The 21933-nt window shown below is 38.6% G+C and overlaps 1 protein-coding gene across 4 annotated transcripts in view; it reads left to right on the top strand.

Annotated features, from left to right (window-relative positions):
- The window catches only part of sdk2a (sidekick cell adhesion molecule 2a), a 115198-nt gene extending 93840 nt beyond the window's left edge, over window positions 1–21358 (top strand). Inside the window, exons 27-45 of one of the 4 annotated variants that reach the window (XM_043225805.1) lie at window positions 80–269; window positions 371–469; window positions 1309–1503; window positions 1585–1786; window positions 1890–1993; window positions 2255–2325; window positions 2438–2573; window positions 3272–3328; window positions 4058–4159; window positions 4313–4428; window positions 6564–6750; window positions 8302–8439; window positions 9849–10010; window positions 10113–10238; window positions 10329–10493; window positions 10584–10724; window positions 12690–12834; window positions 15509–15638; window positions 17827–21358. In XM_043225805.1, coding sequence (XP_043081740.1) covers window positions 80–269; window positions 371–469; window positions 1309–1503; window positions 1585–1786; window positions 1890–1993; window positions 2255–2325; window positions 2438–2573; window positions 3272–3328; window positions 4058–4159; window positions 4313–4428; window positions 6564–6750; window positions 8302–8439; window positions 9849–10010; window positions 10113–10238; window positions 10329–10493; window positions 10584–10724; window positions 12690–12834; window positions 15509–15638; window positions 17827–18228 — 2868 coding nt within the window. In that variant the 3' untranslated portion in view covers window positions 18229–21358. Of the gene's footprint in view, window positions 1–79; window positions 270–370; window positions 470–1308; window positions 1504–1584; window positions 1787–1889; window positions 1994–2254; window positions 2326–2437; window positions 2574–3271; window positions 3329–4057; window positions 4160–4312; window positions 4429–6563; window positions 6751–8301; window positions 8440–9827; window positions 10011–10112; window positions 10239–10328; window positions 10494–10583; window positions 10725–12689; window positions 12835–15508; window positions 15657–17826 lie in introns of all 4 variants that reach the window. The other 3 variants (XM_043225797.1, XM_043225789.1, XM_043225781.1) reach the window with 3 other exon arrangements.
- Window positions 21359–21933: the final 575 nt, after the last annotated feature.

Raw genomic sequence — 21933 nt, 5'->3', positions numbered from 1 at the left:
TGACAACAGGCTTCTTACCAGATTTACAGTTATTGAGTCCATTGTAGTAATGAAGAGATGCATCCATTTTTCCTTTCAGGTGGTATACAAGGAGAAGGATGCAGAGTCAGCTCTGCGTTTCTGGATGGTAGAGGGAAATACAACTTATAGCGTCCAGCTCACTGGCCTTGGGAAGTACGTGCTTTATGAGATCCAGGTTCTAGCCTTTACCCGTATTGGAGATGGCATGCCTAGTTCTCCACCCATCTTTGAGCGAACACTTGATGATGGTGAGAGTCTAAACCACAATTAACAATCACCATTATTAACACCATTAAGTTATCAATCTTGCTTAAGGTGTGGCAGTTACATAAAATTTTGTTTTAAACAGTACCTGGGCCTCCTGTCGGCATCCTTTTTCCTGAAGTAAGGACTTCCTCAGTGAGATTGATCTGGCAACCCCCTGCCCAGCCAAATGGCATTATCCTCGGTAAATTATTTGTGTAGTCTTTTTACTACTTGACATACTGTACTATATGATCATTGCGATAAGAAGTAAAAACAACCCACCATCCACCAAGGTGGTAGGTCTATCTCATTGGAGCATGATTTTTATGTTGACTATTTAAAATTTTGTGCAGTTAACCAGTCTTCAATGAATGTGTTATACTAAATGGATCATCAGAAACTTGTGACAAGACTTGTACTCCAACAAGAGTAAACTAGTAGTGATCCAGGACATCATCTAGACTATTACTAACCACTGTAATGTATTAAGCTTGAAAAAGCTTGCTTTTAGAGATAGTTGTACAGGTAACCTCACTTCCTTGGCACAATAGGGACTGACACAAGAGACTGTGGTCTTTAGTGTCCTTGATATGATGGTCATTTGATGTAAACTCAAATACCATCCAGAAAGAGGCAAGTAGGAATAGTGACATTGGTGCCTAGGGACTGACGCAAGGGGCTGTGGTCTTTACCATCCTTGTTAGCATGGTCCTTTAATGTCAATTTAAATCCCTTCCAGAATGTGGCAAGTAAGACCAGGATAGGAATGAATTTTAGGAAAGTGTACAGTGTCCAGCTAGTAGAGATCACTGGGCAGGTAGATCTAACTTTCTTGGCCTCAAGTGGGACACTAGCAACTATAGCTAGGTACTGTAGCTTGTGTCTTTACATATTAGAGGCTGTAGTCTTTAGAATCCTTATTATTGTTTCTAGCCCTCATGCTGGTTTTACACTAATCTGAACAGTGAATGTAAAACCAGTTACATGGTGATTAAATTCTGAATCATCTGATTATAATGTTTATGTGTGTCTTGTCTCTAGCATATCAGATTGCTTTCCGGAAAAACTCTTCTAGTATCACCTCTGCCAACGTTGATGTTCTCAACCCAAGTGCGCGACAATATACAGCAACTGGACTGAAACCAGAGAGTGTTTATGTGTTCCGCCTCACGGCCCAGACTCGAAAGGGATGGGGAGAAGCGGCAGAGGCACTGGTGGTCACTACAGAGAAGAGAGGTACTGCTTCATCTGTCTTTACAAGGTCAGGTGCTTTTTACTACATGCCACTGAATACAACTTTGTCTGATCTCCCCTCAGCACGCCCTCAGCCCACAAGTCGCCCCGTTGTGCCTCAGGAAGAGGTCCAGGCCCGCAGTGTGCTGTTGTCATGGGAACCAGGCAGCGATGGTCTGTCTCCCATCCGATACTACACTGTCCAGTACAGAGAGCTGCCCGACAGCAATTGGACCGTCCACTCTGCATCAGTCAACCATGAGGCCACATCATACGTCATAGACAAGTAGGCATAAATTGAGCCTGTGCCAAACTTTCTAAACTTTGAGGGTCATAGAGGACAAAACTGGTGGCACCACAGTCCTACAGAGCTTTTTTTCTATTCACAGGCTGAAGCCTTTCACTTCCTACCAGTTCAGAGTGAAAGCCACTAATGATATTGGGGACAGCGAGTACAGCGAGGAGAGCGAGGCAATCACCACTCTACAGGACGGTAGGGGCAACTGCGAAATGCTTTAATGTTGTCAGGGAACAAGTTCCTGAGGCCTGAGATGAATCATAATGTGGCCAAAATAGGACACAGTCAGTAGAGGGGAAAAACTGCAGGGTTACCTCATGCTTGACCTTTGGCGTTTAACCAGAACACTGCTAACCACTATTAACTGGTTTTCACTCTTGGTTATTCTACTCTTATCAGGGTTTTTGCAGCTCTGCTGTCATTAACTGAACAAACTGTCTGTTTGTGTTCCATTAGCACCCGACAAAGCTCCCACAATCCTCTCTGTGACACCGCACACCACCACATCTGTGCTGGTCCGCTGGAAGGTGAGGTCCGATTTATCACGCTGTTCCGAGAGGGAACACGGGCGTTTATCTGTTGTTGAGGGTTGTGTTCACAAATGAGAGATAATGACATAATCTTTTCAACCCCATCCAGCCACCCCCTGAGGAGGAGATCAATGGTATTTTGCTTGGTTTTCGAGTACGCTATAGAGAACTGCGTTATGACCGCCTACGCAGCTTCACAGTGCGCACAGTTAATAGTCCGTCTGCCAACTGGGCCGAGCTCACAGGTGAGTCTTCATTCAACTCACCCAAATAAAGGACAAAGATTAGTATCAACTTGTCTGTCTAGACCTTACAAAATTTACAGTGGTATATATAGGCTTTTAATGGTAAAGTCATGATGACTTGACATAATATGATTGCTATTATATTCATGTAGCAGTATTATTACAATGTACTTAAAAAATATGTAGCAGTACCATGATACAAAGCTAAAAAAAACCTTTTGTTAAAGTCTGTTAAATAAATGTGTATTTTTTCAGTTTTATTAATTTAATTGTAAGACTGATGGCTATTACCAACAACCCTTAACCCTGAAAACCAAATTATTATTGTAGGCTATGACATGTATTAGAACATGAATTCACAACCTAATTCAGCAAAAAATGCTAACTCATCTGTTTCGTGTTTCCCTGTAATGGCAGATTCTATAGTGGCTCATCTCATTACCATGCATGTAATGAGAGCTTTACAGTGTATGAGGGCTGTGTTAATTGTCTCCTCAGCAGTTAGTTTCTTTCTCAGAGTCTGAAGAGGTGCCAGCCTCTCTGCTAGCATGAGCTAATGCGCTAATCCAGCTCTTGTTTCTCTCTCTCTCTCTCTCTCTCTCTCTCTCTTACATTCTCTTTATACATCTCCCTCTTTACCTTTGGTCTTCCTCGCTGCCATCCTCTGCCTCCTCTCCCCTCCGCCCTACCGTCTTCAGCCCCCTACAGCGTGAGGAACCTGACCGAATCCTCACTTACCCAATACGAGCTGGACAGTAAGTCCTGAGAGTCGCTCTCGCTCTTTCATCAGTGTTTCTGTCGTCATCATTTATATCGGTGTTGGGAAAGCTACTTTAAGCTGTTCATAACTTAAGTAGTTTATTTACAGTCTAATTAGTATATTGAACATTTAGCTAAAATAAAACTAGCAAAAGGTTATATTCTTATAAATTGAAATTTGAAATGTAATATCATTTAATATATTTGTATTCTTTTACTATTTTACATATTTATACAAATAAAGATGTTCACGTTTGCACATTGAGTGAAAACTGTAAATAACTTTTCACACATTTTTTTAAGAACTGTCTACATGAGCATTAGCTTGTTAGCGGAAAAAAATTACAGTTTTTAAAACAGCTGAGCAAATGTCATGCTACCGAAGAACATTAATTTAGCAGCTATCACAATTTTTTTTGTTAGTCACTCCCCAACACTGCTTTCCACTCATCCATTTCCTCCTGCCAAACTCAATCTCTGAACTCTAGTAACGTCTCTTTCTCACACCTCGTTTATTTGCTCACACGAGAGCCCAGTCTCATTTGTCTCTCTTCTCACGTCTGGTTTTGTCTGACTGTGCCCATTTCTCTCCACACTGTCATTGACTTTTCCTCTCAACATCTCACTTCATTGGAACGGGATCATTATGTTTTAGCACCACTTAAGGTTTTATCATGCTATATTGAATAGAGTGTGTATGTGTGCACATTTTTTCCATTGTTCAGATCTGAATAAACACAAGCGCTACGAGATCCGACTGAGCGTGTATAACGCGGTAGGGGAGGGGCCCACCAGCTCGCCACAGGAAGTGTTCGTGGGAGAGGCGGGTAAGGGTACAAATATTCCTCCTCAATGCTCTAAGTCAATATTGTTGATTTCACAGTCTAATAAAAACGTGCAATAGTGCTGTCAGTCAGTATAAAGTCTAATAAATCAGTTCAAACTGCCTAGGATTCATTGTCTCTCTCTGTTCTCATCAGTGCCCACCGCTGCTCCTCAGAATGTCGCTATCCAGTCCTCAACAGCTACTCAACTAGATGTCACATGGGACCCTCCTCCAGTGGAGGCCCAGAATGGGGATATTCAAGGCTATAAGGTACAGAATTTTGATGTGTTTCATCGAAACATCGCTGTGCCCCAGTAAAACAAGATAAATCCTTTGTCTGCCAATATTTCTGTTCGTTGTTTAGTATCCGAACCAGCAATGCTAGATTCACACATGAATCACTTTTTAATTTAATTGATTGCATGAGTATTAAAAAAATCTGAAATTCTTTACAATTAAAGATGTTTAAAAAAGTTTTTAGGGATTTATTAGAGCAGTTCAGTCACTCATTGACTCAAAAGAGTCTGCTGTTTTTAACATCCAAAATAGTAATGGAATATTTTATAAGAAACAAAACAAAAATAGGTGAAGTGAATACTCATAATCCATTGCAGGAGTGACTCTGTACAGCAGGTGAAGATGAAAAACAGGCATGAAACTAAAAACAGCCCTGTTTTGAATGCCCCCTGATGGTGCATCACAAAACTCTGGAAAAACTTGTCAGTTACTTTAGAAGAAAAATTTAAATCATCTGTCAGTGTGAGCAAAAACAACTACTGTTTATAACTCAATGGTTATTGGTTGACCTGGTCAACATAATAGTATTGACTAAACCAATAAAGTGAGTTTGTGACAGCTTGACAAAGCCTGTCATTGTATAATCCGAAGCATGATGGGGTTTCTTTCAAAATAACTGACCTAGCAACCACTCAGCACACCCTAGTAACCACCATTCAAAATTCTCTTCAGGCTGCCCAAGAATACCAAATACTGAATTCTTATGTAACCTTCAAGCTTCGGGCTGCCCAAGTATTCACTACAAAAGGCTTATATAACTTTCAAACATCAAACCAATCTTCAAACAGTTTTAAACTTTCAGACGAAGCTTTGTCAAACCAATATTCAGAGTATGTCTTGACAAACTTTACCTTTTAAGTTGTTTTGGCAGTTCTGTTTAGAACCACTAGTGGTGCATAAATTATACGCTGCAACTTCAAACTTGTTGATACCAGACTAGTGTGACTACTATAATAACTCCTGTCATAACCATGTAAAGCCAGTAAACCCTTTATCCTTCACACGTTACATGGATATTTACATGAATACTTTCACAGAACACATGCCTTGAATGCACAAGATGAAGTTCATAAAAAGGCGTACCACTGCTTTAGAGATTTAGGCAACTTCAGCTCAAAGCACACATATTTTGGTACATAAGAATAATCTACGCATTTTAAACAGTGTTTGGAAGATTATTTTGTAAATGTAATGTAATACAGATTACAAGTTACCCTATTTAAAATGTAATAAGTAGTATAACAATTTCTTCATTTGAAATAAGATAGCAATTTAATTTTAACGCACAGCCACTGCAAAACCCGACATAAGCATTTTCTTTTTACTTTTTTACTAAGATAATTTAGGGGTCAAATTCATATTTAAAACCATAACGAGAGCTACTGTTTTTGAAATCAAATCTTATGACAGAAAACACTGGCATCTAACAATGTCAAAATAATAGTCTAAAAATAAAGCATGTATATAAATCCAAATGGGAAATAAAACAAGTTTATCAAATAAGCATATGACGTTAATATTTTCGTAAGTAACTGTGATTTAATTATACTTTTTTCTCAGTAACTGTAACGGATTGCAAATACATTTATTTTGCAATTAAATGTGTAATTCTGTTACATAACTAGTTACTAGTTACCCTTTTAAAGGTGCATTGAGTCGTTCTAGCTAGCATTAGCATCTTGAGTTAAACACTGCATTGCCATCTATGGACGTGGATCAGCATCATGTAAATTCAATGTAAATAATCTAATTGAACATTTTATGTAAATTAGACCGATACTAATATTGTGTTTTTGTTAGTCTTTCTGTCTTCTGAACTCAGCCATGCAGGTACTGATTGCATGAATCAAAGCGACAGACATCATAACAAAGTTATTGTTCTCAGTGTGAACAGACCAAGAAAGCCTCATTCTTCTGTCCTGTGTTGAATATAATTGAATAATGACTAGGTGACTAAGTGGTACTTAGCCTGATAGACTGATTTAATTAGACACGGTCAGGCTTGGTCTGAAAAGTTTGAGGGCCTCTGTTCTAAAATATTAAGCTTGATAGACCGTCAGATTTCCATCTTCTGAAATTCTTCATTTGCGTGATTTGTGCCTTTCTAGATTTATTATTGGGAGTTTCAGCTTCAGAATGAGACTGAGCGACTCCGCACTCTCTTTCTGCCGGAGCTGAGCGTGAAGCTGAAGAACCTGACTGGCTACACCACCTACATGATCAGCGTGGCTGCTTTCAACGCGGCGGGCGACGGTCCCCGCTCGCTTCCCACCAGAGGGCGCACTCAGCAAGCAGGTAATCCGAACGGACACAAGTCCATGCAAAATACATCAATCAGCAAGCACGGAAGTGACCTTCATGCCAGACCCGCTTAGTCTGAAACGCTTTGGGAGAATATACTACATCTTTGATCCCACTGTTTTCCCAAAGCTCCCTGCTGAAAAGGTTATTAATTTTCAATTGGACGGATCACATCATACGGATTGTATGAGGGCTGTGGTGGTGTTCGACTGTGAAGGAGATGGGCTGTCTCTGAGTATCGGGGGTAGTGTGTAGGAACGGAAGCTTGTGACAGTTCGTTTAGGATGGGGAGCTGGGAACCGGGTTGAAGAAAATGAGCCACATATTGAGGAAGTGCTTTTTGGCAGGTCAGCATAAGGAGAACTGTGTTCCAAGTGATTGAGAAAAGTTAATTCAGCCTTTTCCGCTCCCTTAAAGACTGTGACAGTATAGTGAGGAAGGAACAATGAGAACAGTACAAGCGAGACTGAGTCTTGGCTCAGCTTACACCGAGACACTGGGAGATGAGCCAATACGAGCCCCCGTGCCAATCTTCCGGAGGGCAAACAAACTCCTTACATTGCTGCAACATTACCCTGACCTCTAAAAGAAGAAGAGTGCTTAAATATACATGTGCTGAGAAGTTATTTTTTAAAGCCAAACTGTAACTTCTAACTTTTTGAAGGGTCTAACTGTATACACCTGCCAATAGTGGCTGAATTGATATATATATATATATATATGTGTGTAATTCTTATCTATATCTAGTATCTAGATAATACAGTAAAAATAATTTGTGAAGAAATGACTACTTTTTGAGAACTGATGCATCGGACTGATGAAAAATGGATACAGTTATCATAAGCTGCAACTGTTTTCAACATTCTTGATAACGATTAATGTTTCTGAAGCAGCAGATCTGCATATTACATATCATATAGATATCAGGATCATGTGATTTCTGAAGATTTGGGTTATGATTCAGCTCTTCATCACAGGAATAAAGAACATTTCAAAATACAATTCAGTGGAAAGCTGTTGTTTTAAATTGTAATACTATTTCAAAATATTTCAATTTTTACTAAACTAAAATAAATAGCTTTGCTCAGCAGAAGAGACTGGTTTAAAACATTGAAAAATCTCCCTTGAAATATTTATGACAGGCTAAGCTCAGTTTCTGTGTGAAACTGCACCATCAGGCATATTAATGTTTCCTTCGACGTATTTAAAATTCCTATGTTAATGCCACATGTATTTGTAAGGAAGGGAAAAAAAACCTGAGACACCCAAGATAAAATCCTGATACCTTTATTGCCTGAGATAAATGCGAAGATTCATATTATTGATCTTGCAATGTGATTTATACCATGTATTACGTTACAGTTCCTAATAAAGTCACCAGCCTACTGCAAGTAACTGTTTTATTTACCCACCAAGGTCAATTTTTACTCACGTTTGGCAACTGTTCATTTTGAGCCCTGGCTACCTCTATTGAAATCAGTCAATCAAAATGCACTTTCGTGAAATCGTGTTCAGCCTTTAACGACATTTTCTTTTGCTCCACAGCTCCGAGCGCTCCAGGTTTTATCCACTTTAGTGAACTCACCACCACCTCTGTCAACATGTCCTGGGGTGAGCCCAAGCAGCCCAATGGCATCGTGGAAGGGTACCGTGTGGTCTATGAGCCCTGCACGCCTGTGGATGGTGAGAAACTACACCACTCCGAAAGCATTAGCTGACATAACATTTAGCCGGAGGCTGATTTGCACCCTTTTAGGTCCGTCGTGCTTTTTTAAACTTACAAATGTCTGAAATTTGCTCTCCAAATGTGTTCAAGATGAGGCTTCTTTTGGCATTTAATGAATGGCATTCCGCTGTGACGTTCTCTCGCTTTGCCCTGTTATTGAGCAAGGCATGGTTAAAAAATTGCCAAGTGTGGTGCACCGGCCAAATTCCGCTGTAATTGGGATCAGAGGAGGAATTGCTGTGGTCCCATAATGGCTCCGGAGTGGTCAAGGCTTTGGGGGAAAACAGATGTGCTAGGCTGCTGTTTACCAGTGGCTGTATCTCAGAATCTGGAGGATACGCCTCATAGGCAAAGGTCCAGCTTTCTCAATTAGTTTAACCCCTAAAGCATGACCTCGTGCAGTACTCACACATATAAGAATTCGACTGTAAAACCCTAAAAGCATTTGACGTGCTTTCAACGTAACAAAATTATTGGTTACGTGTGTAATTTCTGCTTAGGTTTTAGTTTTTGCCTTTGCTTTTTGCACAAATTAAAGGAAAGGATCAGATGCGTTGTTATAGGCCATGGATGGAAGTTAATATATTGAAATAGAAAACGGAGAAAGGTGTTTTAAACTATATGTTCTACAGTTATCTTATCATGTCGTATGTATCTCAAATCTGGTCAAATAGTGGGTCATAAAACTAATAGCTAAAATGATGTCACATTCAGCATGTTAAAAATGGAAGGTCAAGTCACATGCATTGCATTGTGGAATAAAGTACTCTTTTTTTTGTTGCATACTAGACCTTTTAGCAATATAGGTCTATTAGATATTCTATGCATACAGAATATTGGCATACTAATTTGCATAGATTTCAGTATGCAAACAGATGTAAGAAAGTCGACCAATAGTAATTCAAAATGCAAATATTAACATTGAATAATGAAAATTCTATCAGTGTAAACTAACGGAAGATCCTTAATTACAGTTTTTTATTTTAGGTTATATAAAAATGCATAACATAAGTTTTTATTTAAATAAACTTCTTATTTTTGTATTTTTGAAGGAAGTTTGAATACCACATTTTCAGTTTATTTTAATAAATAACAATAATAATAAAACTGTGCTGTGAAATATTATCGTAGTTTTAAATAACTGATTTCTAATATAATATATTTTGAAATGATCAGTTTAATTCATTCTTGATGATGCATTTCTTGAAAAATCTCAATCTATATCTTTAATACTGTCTAAAACGCAATACTGTCAATACAGTGCAGTGTAATAATGAGTGTTTGTATGTCATTGATAGTGTTTTACTCTAGCATGGTATCTAGAGTTTGAGTGTTTTCTCTACAGACTCCTCTCCTCACAATTCAGGTGTCAGTAAGGTTGTCACTGTGGATGTGAAGGGCAGCGCCCCCTTGTGGATGAAAATCAAGGATCTGGCAGATGGAGTGACCTACAACTTCCGCATCCGTGCTAAAACTCTTACCTATGGCCCAGAGATCGAAGCCAACATCACCACTGGCCCTGGAGAAGGTCTTTATGCCTTGCATTTAGCTCCATATTTGTTACTTTGTAATAAATCAAGCATATCATTTCTGCACCATTAGCATCTTATTTCCATATTTTGTGACACAGGTGCTCCAGGGCCTCCCGGGGAGCCGTTTATTTCTCGCTATGGCTCGGCCTTGACTCTCCACTGGTCCAACGGTGACCCGGGTCGTGCTCCCATCACACGCTATGTTATCGAAGCAAGACCGTCTGGTAAGTGAAAAAGCAAATAGCAGAAGTTGGTCAGAAATGCAGCACTTAAGGTCATTACAAAAGAAATAATGGCATTGTAACCATTTGCAGATGAGGGACTGTGGGATATTCTAATCAAAGACATCCCTAAAGAGGTGACATCCTACACTCTTAACCTGGATACCCTCAGAGAAGGGGTCACCTATGATTTCCGTGTAATTGCAGTGAATGACTATGGCTACGGTTCTCCGAGCGCTCCTTCTCCCTCAATATCAGGTCAGTAAACCAGCTTGCCAGAAAAAATACAAATTAGTCTTGTGTTATGTAGTGCAAACCCATTTTTCTGCTTCTTTTCTCTTTTAACAGCCCAAAAGGTCTCCCCCTTTTATGAGGAATGGTGGTTTCTGGTGGTTATTGCTCTCGTGGGCCTCATTTTCATCCTTCTGCTCATCTTTATCCTCATCATACGGGGGCAGAGCAAAAAATACACCAAGAAAACAGACTCAGGTGGGTTGATAAGCCAAAACCACTGAAAATAGATTTATAATATCTCTCAATTACCCCGATTGCCCTGTCCTTCTCTGCTGACTTGTGTGACTCAATTGAAATGGACTCAAATTTAGCTCCTTTTTCCCATCACTAGTGGGTATTGCCATGGTGTTCTGGGAAAAAGTGATTTTCCACTTGAGAAAGGCTCAAGGAATCAATAGCAGCATCTGTTTGCTTCAATTGGTTGTGGTCATTACTATCAACATGATTGCTGACTCATTTTGCTGCCTCACAGAAAGGAGTCTGCTGCCTCACGCAAAATTACATCACTTATCATTTCATGTCTTGTCTCAGCTTAGGAAAGAAGGTGACAATCGAGTCTTTTCTCTCTATTCTTGAGTAGTTTCACACAAAACTCAGAGGTTTTGCCACTTAGGAAATGGACCACAAACGCTTACTGCCACAACGCAACATAAAAGAACTAGCGGCAATGAAAGCCGACTGTGAGCTTGATTGCAGGAAAAAGGCTACGCCCAACTAAAGCATGCATGCATCACCTGTATCGATAACTCTCCAAAACAGCAGGCGGCAGTAGTCTGAATTAATCATTCAGAAAGGTAAACCAAAAAACTAAACTTTAATTTCTATATGGCCATGTCATTATGATTTTTTTTTCTTCTTACACATTGGGTGCTGAACAGCCAGTCAGATTGATCTATCTTGCTGATACCCAGTCACAAAAACTGAGTGGACCGAAACATTGACTGATGGCTGACCATTGGCTTGGTGTTACAGCCTTTAAAAAAAGCCAGCCTTGTGACTGACGCTGACCTTTCGTTTCCAGTTGGATTGTTTAAAAATACATTTATTGCAAAAAGTTGCATTAAACCAGCCAATTAGATTACAGCTTGCAAGATCGAGAAAGTGCTTTCTATTAGGGCTGGGTGATAAAATAACGATAATTGTCAATAAAATATTGAATTATACCATATTATTAATGCAAACATGTTTTAAATGTACTAAAAGAATAATGAAATATTATTACAGTATTTTTTGTGAACTTGTTATCATATTTTGTATTTTGTTTTGGAAAATAACTGCAAAAGTGTGAAGAATTCAGTGTTTCATTATGTTGTGATCATAAATAGTACTTTAAAACCACATGGTCTGCCTTCTACAGCTTAGGAGCAAAAATATGTCATTAATCTTGAAAGAAATACAAATTTAAAACTTATCTTGATAATTATCAAGTATTAACTGATTACATTTTATTGTCTTTTTTGGGGGGGCATATCACCCAGCCCTACTTTCTAGTTCCATGTCCAGTACAGACTTTGGGCTCCATAAATGTTGCAACTTTCTGCTTAGAGGTCAGGTTGTGAGCTGATCAGAGTGTGTGTGGGAGGGATTCTCACATGGTTGTTTCTGAGCTTGGTCAGCGTTTATTGCTGTGCCAGGGCCAGGATCAGTGAACAGGGTTGTGGATGTGCAAGAAGCACAAGGGAAGTGTTTGTGTAGGACACAAAGGGCTCCTCTCAAGATACGCCCCACCCGCCTGACCCTGTTCGGTCCTGATCTCTTGGTGCCGTTTTGTTTTACTGAGCTGCAGCGAGGCCAAAAGTTCTGCCAGGTGGGAGATTGCACTGTCCATTTAGGCGTAGAGGTCACTGCACTCCTCACTTCCCTGGAATCACACTTCAGTTCAACTTTTTGAGATCAGAGGTCTTTTGACTTTAAAAGATGCATGCTGAATGACCTAGTGTGATTTGACTCGCTTCGCTGCCATGGCTATGTACACAATTAGGCAAACAAACCCTGAGGCGTACAACTAGAGATTAGTGGTTCAAGATCTGGGTTGGTATGCCTAGCAAAAGATCATTTGCATGAGAAGCCCACAAAGTCAGATTAAATGCACAACATATTTTGATGTCAACAGCAAAGAGAACCTTTCTTCTTAGGTTGACCTCTTATTTCCATCTGTAGGTGCCCACTCGAATTGCACATCTCTGCCTCTCTCCCATGGAGAGATGGTACGGCTGGATGAAGGACGCTTCCCTGCCCTGGAACTCAACAACCGTCGACTCTCAGTCAAAAATTCCTTCTGCCGTAAGAACGGAATCTACACCCGGTTAGTATCTGTGCATAAATTACAGTTTCCACTCAATAGAAACATATCACTTCACAGAAAGAGTACAACAAACTCAATCAGTATCTAGTGGAATAGTTTGCTCTGCTAATATACATTTTTTTTCTGGAATTTTCTTTGAGGTAAACACTGTCAGTATGCTGTTCGGGCCATTGTTTGCACAATGGGTTTAATTCCCAAATGGTTGCAAACAAAGAGCTAGAGAGGAATGTATTCTGTCCACACATAGAGCTCTGGCTCGGCTGTTGATTTAAATTCTACTTCAGCCATCCCTTAAATGGATTGAGTTGGCATGGATTTTAATGACAGTCGCTCTTTTCAAATCTCCAACTGCAATCTGTCAGCTGAAAGAACACACCAGACTGTGAACGTTGGACCACTTAGACCCCCCTCCTTTGTGTCTTATTGAGATTCAAAGTGCATTCTGTGGAAATTGACCATTTATATAAGCTGCTTCTACAGAGCATATTTCTTCACATTCTCTTGAGCTTAGATCAGACCATATTTATGATAGACATACCATGTCCCCAGTAGATCGAGGACTAAGAGAAAGATCTTCAGAAACCCAACCCAAAATGTCTTTTGTTGCTGCTAGAACATTGGGCAAACGCCTTTACATGTTTTTTCCTTTCTTGAAGATATCTACAATAAAGTCATTGATATTTAGGTTTTGTCAGTATATTGTCTGATATTGATCATAAAATTTAATCTTATAAAATTGCAGTGCAACATGTTTTCACGATTTTGGACCAATAGCATTTCTTGGTGGGTGGATCTACCCAGTGTGACTCTGCACAAATTAAACGACCAAGCAGACTCTTTTTGCTCTGGAAAATGCTTCAGTGACTACTTTTGCTGTCACTATTCACACTGAGCAAATGCGACCGTTGACCAACTTTTATTATTTTTATTAACCTTAGTCAGCCATTGTTTGAAAACTCTCATTTTCCAATGTAATGTATAAAATTAAAACAATTTAATGCATGCATTTCATCCTTTGAAGGAGTCTTAATTGGTTAGGTCAGACCTTCCGCAAACCCCACTGCAGTTTACGCCATGCCCTAGGACTTTTACAGATACTTTTTTGGCTTTAGGCATATTTGTTAGAACAGTATGCAATAGTAGTCTATATGGCATTCTCATTATTCTAGTGAACTAAAAGGCCTTGCAAGCAACTTAACTTGATTGGATGAAGGAATGGGTCTGCTTCAAGCTTCCTCTGGTGGTAATTGGAGAAGCCTCTTTGGGCCCATTATACTGGAATGTGCTAGGGGGTTTGTGCTGGTTCTCTGCCCAGATGCAGAGGCCCAGGATGGGGATCAAAGAGCCTGGGCAGTGAAGGACTTCCACTTTAGATGCAGTCCTGCTAATGAGCTCCCATCAAGATGGAGCCACGAGAGATATCTTTGATGGAGGTAGGAAAGGAAAGGAAAGGAAAGGGTTTGGTATGGGACGGAAGAGATAGAGGCGAGAGATGAGGCTGGATAAGAAGAATGGAAGACCTCAGCGCTCGTGAATAATTGAAGCTCCTCTTTGGCTGCTGAGGGGTGTTGGGGGCTGTATGGCTCCACCTCTCTGCTTCAACCTTTTCTCAAACCTCAGTCTCCTCTGAATTTTAAACAGATACAATGTCATAACCCTCCCCTCCCCCTGGTTCTCTTGCTTTATTCCCAGGGGCCCGATTTTTGTTGGGACAACCCCTCCACCACCAACGATCTCCATTAGTATACAGCTCGCGCATGGTCATCTTGTTCATTTTGAGGTTAAAAAAAAAGCATTCTTCGTTTCGCCATTGATTTCAATGGCCATGTTTTTCATTAACTCTCTTGCATATTAGATATTCCTTTACTCATTAGCTCTCCTGCATGGTTCTTTAAAGCCTCTTCCCTATGTGTGTTATTTCAGCTTGATTTATAAGCCAACTGAAGTCAAGTATTGAAGCATCTAGGGCAGCTTAATAGCCTCAGTTCAAAAGCTAATGTCTCCAGTGACCTTGACTTTGAGCATATCAGACCTCATTATGGCAAATCAAGTAAACCCATCCTGCCATACGGCAAGCCTTCTGCCTTCCTTTTTAACAAACAAGTGAAGCGCTTCAAAGAAGTACAGTCCAACCCCCTGTAGCCCCTCAAATTGGGGGATGATTCGCTGTCCCTTTCCCTTTAGAAGGCTTGTCATCCATCGTTTCTACTGGATTGCGCAGAATGAGTGTATTCATCCAATCAAAATCAGCTTTGAGAATTGATCCGTGAGTTGCTGCATCATTTGGTCTTCATGAGTTCCTTGTGATGTCTCCTGCATAGTCTAGTCCACAATAAACTGATGCTTTTGAATGTCTGTATCGAATAAAATTAGTCCGTTCCATTTGTGAGTTCAATTTTCAAGTTTTTCGAAAACATGCAGTTATTTTGTTTGAAGAAGAGGACAAAATTATTTCCAAATCCGCAAAAGCTTAGTTTGTCTTCAGAACACAAGATATTTTTGATGAAAACCAGGAGACCTTTGACTGTCCCATTGACTGCCAAGTAAATACCACTGTCACCATTTTGGGTGAACTAACTCTTAAACATTGGATATTATTTTGTTACTAACCATAAAACGACATATGTTATGTTATGAGTGAATAGTAAGGTTTCTCTGTGTGTTCTTCTTCTAGATCTCCACCACGGCCCAGTCCAGGCAGCCTGCACTATTCTGATGAAGACGTCAGCATCAAATACAATGACTTGGTCCCAGCCGAGAGCAGCAGCCTGACCGAGAAGCCTTCAGAAGTGTCTGACTCACAGGTGATTCACCCCAGCAAGGTCAATGATTTTCTTAAGATAGTTTTTCTGATGTTATCTGGAATCAAAATTGGCCAGTGCATGTTATTGCAAATAAAAAAAATTATCTTCATAATCTTTAATCAAAACTTAATAACTTGCCATGCCTCTGAAATGACTTTGCGTTTATGGCTGACAGCACAAATCCCTCATATTCATCAGCTCATACTCTCTACATTTTGGTATAAAATTCCCACTATTCCCAATTCACTAGCTAAAGGATACAATCGGGCCTTACCCTTGTTTCAATGAATATCCCATTTCACTCGTAAAAACACAGGGATTCAATTGTCGGTCCATATTATTCATACTTCATGTTTTCTTTCGTCAGTAGGTTTGTTGATGTTATTTACCATTTTAAATGAAGTGTTTAACACAGAAGACCCCCCCACAGGAAATAAAAACCACAAAGCTCTCTATTTAACATCTGAATTGTTTTTCTTAGACAGCAGTGAGATTAAATGGAGAGCAAATGGAGATGCTTGCTTAAGTCTTCTGCCTCTCAGGCTACTCCTGAGAAAAAAAGTCCTAATTTTACCCAACTTCCTTTTTTCTTATTTGTCTTAATTTTTAAGCAATTAAAAAAAAACATAGTAACGCTTTACAATAAGGTGACATTTGTTAACATTAGTTAATGTATTAACTAACATAAACAAACAATGATCAATGCATTTATTACACTCTTTTTTTAATCTTTGTTAATGTTAGTTAATGAAAATACAGTTGTTGATTGTTTATTCATGTTAGTTTACAGTGCATCAACTTTAAAAGCACAACTTGTGATTTTAATAATGCATTAGTAAATACTAAAATTGACATTCACTAAGATTATTACATTTTGTAGAAGTATTGTTCATTCTTAGTTCATGCTGTAAACTAAAGTGTATATATAGTATAAAGTATATATATCTATATTTGAGACAAAGCAGAAAAAAAAGCTGAGAACTCCCTTGAGTGTCTTGAAAGAGCTATGAATAATCAGAAAAAGTTCCAATGGCCCTCTGAAATGCCATTTCATTTACGTTGAACTATTATTTCTGCAAACAAATGATTTCTGCAAAGAATTATGATAAAAATGACCTTTCTTTTTCAAACGAATGCAGTTCATCTCATTCCAGGCCAGTGGTCTCATTTCTATGCATTGCTCCGGAAAATGTTTTTAATGAATTCTCATGACTGAAATTTCTTTGTCAAAACAACTTTTTATGCAACAGGAAGTATGATACAGGATACTAGAATCTCTCTTGTGAATTTTTTTTCATGTTTGCAGTATCTGTCTCAATAACTGTGAAACTAGAGCTTAAAGTGTCATGGGAATTTGTGAATCCTTTGGCCCAAGCTGTGAGAAAGTAGGGGGCACTCCTCTTGTTTGAGCATTTGTCTCTCCTCCCACAATCCCACTGGGAGCTTTTTGCCTGTTTGTCAGGTACCTATACTGTCATAACATTACTCTGTCAAAGAAACCCTCCCACCGTGCCACACTTTAGCATAATGTCACAGTAAACAAGCGATATGAGTCTTAATTTAGACCTTCTCTGACAAAAGACAGCTGGTGTACAAATAAAATCCATGCAGAGGGCTTTTCAGAGTCATTTATCTTCATTAAACATCCCGATTTTTGGTTTGTCATTTATGAGACTCTGTAAATTCATGTTTTTGCCCTTTCAGGAGACACTTGTGTTTTCATTTAAGATATACAAGAAAAACAAGATGTAATATATAAAAAATATCACATACAGCTTAATTTTTATCAAATGAATATATTTTTTTTAAAGGAAATAAAGAATATTTATCAAATGAATATATTTTAAAACAGCTTTTTAGGTTTAAGAGATATATTATGAAATCCTTTGTAATACCATTCAATGTCGAATAGCTTTTAAATATTTTTTTAAAATGTAATGAAAATTAGCTTTTAAATATTTTTGTGGAAACTTGATACATTTTTCAACAAAAAAATTTTCATAATGCACTGCCACTTTTGATCAGTTTAATACATCCTTGCTGAATAAAATAATGAGAAATTGAAATAATGAGGAAGTGGAAAAGTCCTACTACGCACATTTTTCTAAAATGGACTGGAGAAATGCAAGCTACTACAGAAAGTGAAGGTGTAACAGATCCTTTCTTCTCTTCTAATTTTCAATTACAGGGCAGCGACAGCGAATACGAGCTGGATCCAAACAGGCAGAAGACCCACTCCTTCGTCAACCACTACATCAGTGACCCCACATACTACAATTCCTGGCGCCGACAGCAGAAGGGCGTCTCCCGGCCCCCGGCGTACGGCTACGCCCAGCCCGACACGGTGGCGGAGCAAGAGTCCCGCCCCCACCCGCCCCCGCTGCCACCGTTACCACCTCTGCTACCCCACAGCAACCCATCCCCGCAGCCCCAGGGCCAGGGCACCCTGTTTAGGCCCAAGGGCAGCCGGACTCCCACCCCTTCACTGCTGACCTCTGACAACCACAGCCAGCACACCCTGTACAGGCCCCCTAGCAGCCTGGGCACCTCCGCTCAGGTCCCGGCCACAGGATTCTCCTCATTTGTTTGATACAAGACTCTCATTCCAATGACAACACGCCTGGGAGGGACTCCTGCAAGTATTATCGGTCTGTAATTATTATTATTTTATCTTATTTTTTCCCGCTGCACCTTGTTGGACATCGAGAGCTGCTTTTGGATTTTTTTTTGCCAGGTGTACTGTGGTTTTATATGTGCGTGCAAGAGCATCGAAACGCAGACAATCATTCTGAAGGGAATCGTTTGTTGATTGTACATTTTAAAATACATTAACTTCATCCTTCACTGAAAAAGAAATTTTGTGTGCAAAATATATATATATATTAAAAAAAAAGCTAATGCAACGTGAATGCATAATATTGAGTCCAAAAGTCTGAGACCATCTGGATTTGTCTTTTTAATATTTCAGGTTTCATATAAGTTTTAGTATTTTGAAATATTTAAGACAGAGAAAAGACAACGTTGATGGTCTCATGCTGTTGGACCCCACTTTGAATGATTAAACAAACTGCATTTTACATAATGCTGCAGATTTCCAAAGCTCATCTCTATCATTCTGTTTATGTGATATTGCTCTGATGTCGTTCACGCAGAAATCAATGACAGAATATTTCTAAAAAGCAAAAATCGTAGTGCAAAACTGTGATTTGAGTAGTGTCAGTCTCTTGAAACTGAAAAAAGAGAATTTTCAGCATCCCCACTTTATATTAGGTAGCCTTAACTACTATGTACTTCTATTTAAATTAATAATTTGGTACAATGCACTTATTGTGTACATACATGTTTTTACATTGTACTTATATGTAATTACATCTGTAAATAATTTCTGTAATTACATTTATAATTACACCGTTGAACCATCCGTTACAACTTAACCCACCCTTAAACCTACCCATACAACAAAAAAACTAACTAACCTTACCTGCATCCCACAATAGCAGCAAAAGTGTTTTGCAAAACAATATGAACACAATAAGTATACTGTACGTTTTTTTTTTTTTTTTTATGTAAGTAGTTAAGGCCACCTTATATAAAGTGTGACCCATCAAACTTTCTCACACTTGAAATAGTTAACCATAACCGGGTTATATGTTTCACATTTTAGGTCATATCCACACAGACACTGGTATTTTTTACAGTTTCCTTTTTCTATAAAAAAAAAATCTCCATCCACATGAAAACCTATGTACAAAGCATGGCAAACCCACCGGAGGCGATAGAATCTCGACCGTAAAGCCATGTTGGCCAATCAGAAGCCTGAAAATGTTTCCGGTAGGCGGAGCTAACAGCGCGTGCTCTGACGTCGCGAGCCTAAATGTCTAGTTTCGCTGTCTACACGATAACACTGCAACCAGAGTTTAATCAAACCGCATAGAAAAATAAATAGCCGCGTCTGTGTGGACAGATCCTTACATTGTTCATAAAATTCCATTCAGTTCACTTCCATTCAAGTCACTTTTGACATTTGGCGTTTTATAAACGACTGTTTATACAGCTCGCAGTGTTTCCGTGACTGTCCAAAGCATGTGAATACGAGACACAGGGTATATTTCAGGTTTTATTTGCTTTCATTCTAATGCAGCAACTTTACAAGTTGGACTCTGTAATGCAGAGTTAACAGCACAAAATTAAGGTTTCGTAATCACCAGTACAAACCATTGCTAAATCTGCTTCAAAATGCATTTTAAAATGGGGTGTTCAGAATTATGATAACCCGGGGTGACGCACCAGTGTGAAAAGCCAGAAAAAATAAGGATCCATTTAGTTTTTTTGCCTACCGTTTGCTTATGACCAGCGAAGGAGACTGCAAGGGATAAGGCCTGTGACATTATTTTCTTCCTATTTTGATTCATTTGAAATGGAAATTTGACTCATTATGTAACTAAATGCATTTTATTCGACATGAATTATCATTGGATCAGTGTTTTTGTACTGTTTGCTGAGGATCACCACAAATTAGTTGGTGCTGCCATTATCAAACTTCGGTTTTCAAACCCATGGACAAGAGGGTTTTCATCACTTTTCGTGGCAAATAACACCCTATTCCCAAGATACAATCAAATAATGCGAAATATATTGATGTATTAATCATGCATTTGCATTAAGGTAAATGAAACAACAGCGGATTTGTGCCAATATCAGTCTCTGAAAGAGAGTTTTTCTGCTTCTTAAACCAACTAAACACACAGGAGTAGAAAAGCAAACAGTTTTTTATAGCGATATGTGATTTCAAGACAAGGCCACTTGCATTTATGTTATCGAATGATGTCTCGTCTGTAATGTCTTCAAGGATATAATAACGCGTTTGGAAAAAGAAAAGAAAAGAAGTTTCTTAAAGGTATAGTTCGCTCATTTACAAGTCGTTCCAAACCTGCATGAGTTTCTTTCCTCTGTTGAACACAAAACAAGATATTCTGAATGTCGGTAACCACAAAAAAATGGAAGAAAGCCATTGACTTCCATAGTATTTTTGTTTCATATAATGGAAGTCAATGGACGCGTCAACTGTTTGTCTACCAACATTCTTCGCGATAAATTTTTTTGTGTTCAACGCACACAAAAAAAAATAAGTAAATAATGACAGAATTTATCTCTTTAATAACACTCCTGCAATCAAGAATGATCTCTCAAAATGTCTGTGCACACGCAAATCTGTACGCAGTAGTGTAAAGATACCTTGTGGGTCAATATCTTCCATCTTCATCATATGCATACAATCTTTATGGACGGGTGACGTCACTCTGTGTCAGACGATTTTGTACAGACGAGTCGCAAACGTCATCGTGTTCGGGATCTGTTGCTCAGAGACTGATAAAAATGTCTGCTCTTACAAATGACATTGTATGTATTTCTCTGAATATATTGTAGAATGTGTTTTTACGGTTCACAGTTTGACATAGTGTACACATACAGTATGCTTACGTGTATGTCAGCAGATATGCTTAATTTATTTATAATCGATTGGTTTTATACTCTAACTTAAGAAGAACAGCAGCAGTCTTATGTGGAAACTATTTTAAAGGACTTGAAAATTACGATGATCATGATTCACAATATCTCCTGTCTTGTTCTCTGTGAAGTGACTATCACTGTACAAAACTTGATGAATTATATTGGACCAAGGCATGGTTCATATCTAAAATAAATTACTCTATTTTTCAGTGTTTTTGTTGATGTCTTGCTTTGGCTTTTGAAAGTTCAGCAAACATTTTATATTTTAATATTTTACCGAGGACAATTATCTACCGTATGCAAAGGCTCGCTGTTTCGACGATTGTTTTTGAAATTCACATGCTTATTCAAAGCTGAATTTATTTAGATAAAAAATAATACAGTGTGCAATTATAATGTGAAATAATACAATGTAAAATAACTGCTTTCTAAATATATTTTCACATTTAATTCATGAATTTTGAAAGTTGAGCCAACTTAAAGTTTTAAGGCAATAAGCAGGTTTTTGGGTTTTCTCAACTTCTTTTTTTAAGTTTAAATAACAAAAGGTGAGAAAACTCCTTCAAAAATAAGTCGAGAAAACTCAAAAATCTGGTTGCGTAAAAACTTTAAGTTTACAGTGCAAATTTTTTTTTTTTTAAACAGTTATGTTGCCAAATATTTTTGTCAAAACCTTAATTTTTCAGGAGCCATAGATAAACAGAAAGTTTAAAGGAATGCATTTAATTGAAATAGAAATCTTTAATAACAATGTATTAGTCATTACTGTTATGAAGGAAAAAAA

Source organism: Puntigrus tetrazona, chromosome 3, assembly GCF_018831695.1.
Source record: "Puntigrus tetrazona isolate hp1 chromosome 3, ASM1883169v1, whole genome shotgun sequence".
NCBI classification, from domain to species: Eukaryota; Metazoa; Chordata; class Actinopteri; order Cypriniformes; family Cyprinidae; genus Puntigrus; species Puntigrus tetrazona.
This window is presented reverse-complemented; position numbering and strand designations above follow the sequence as displayed.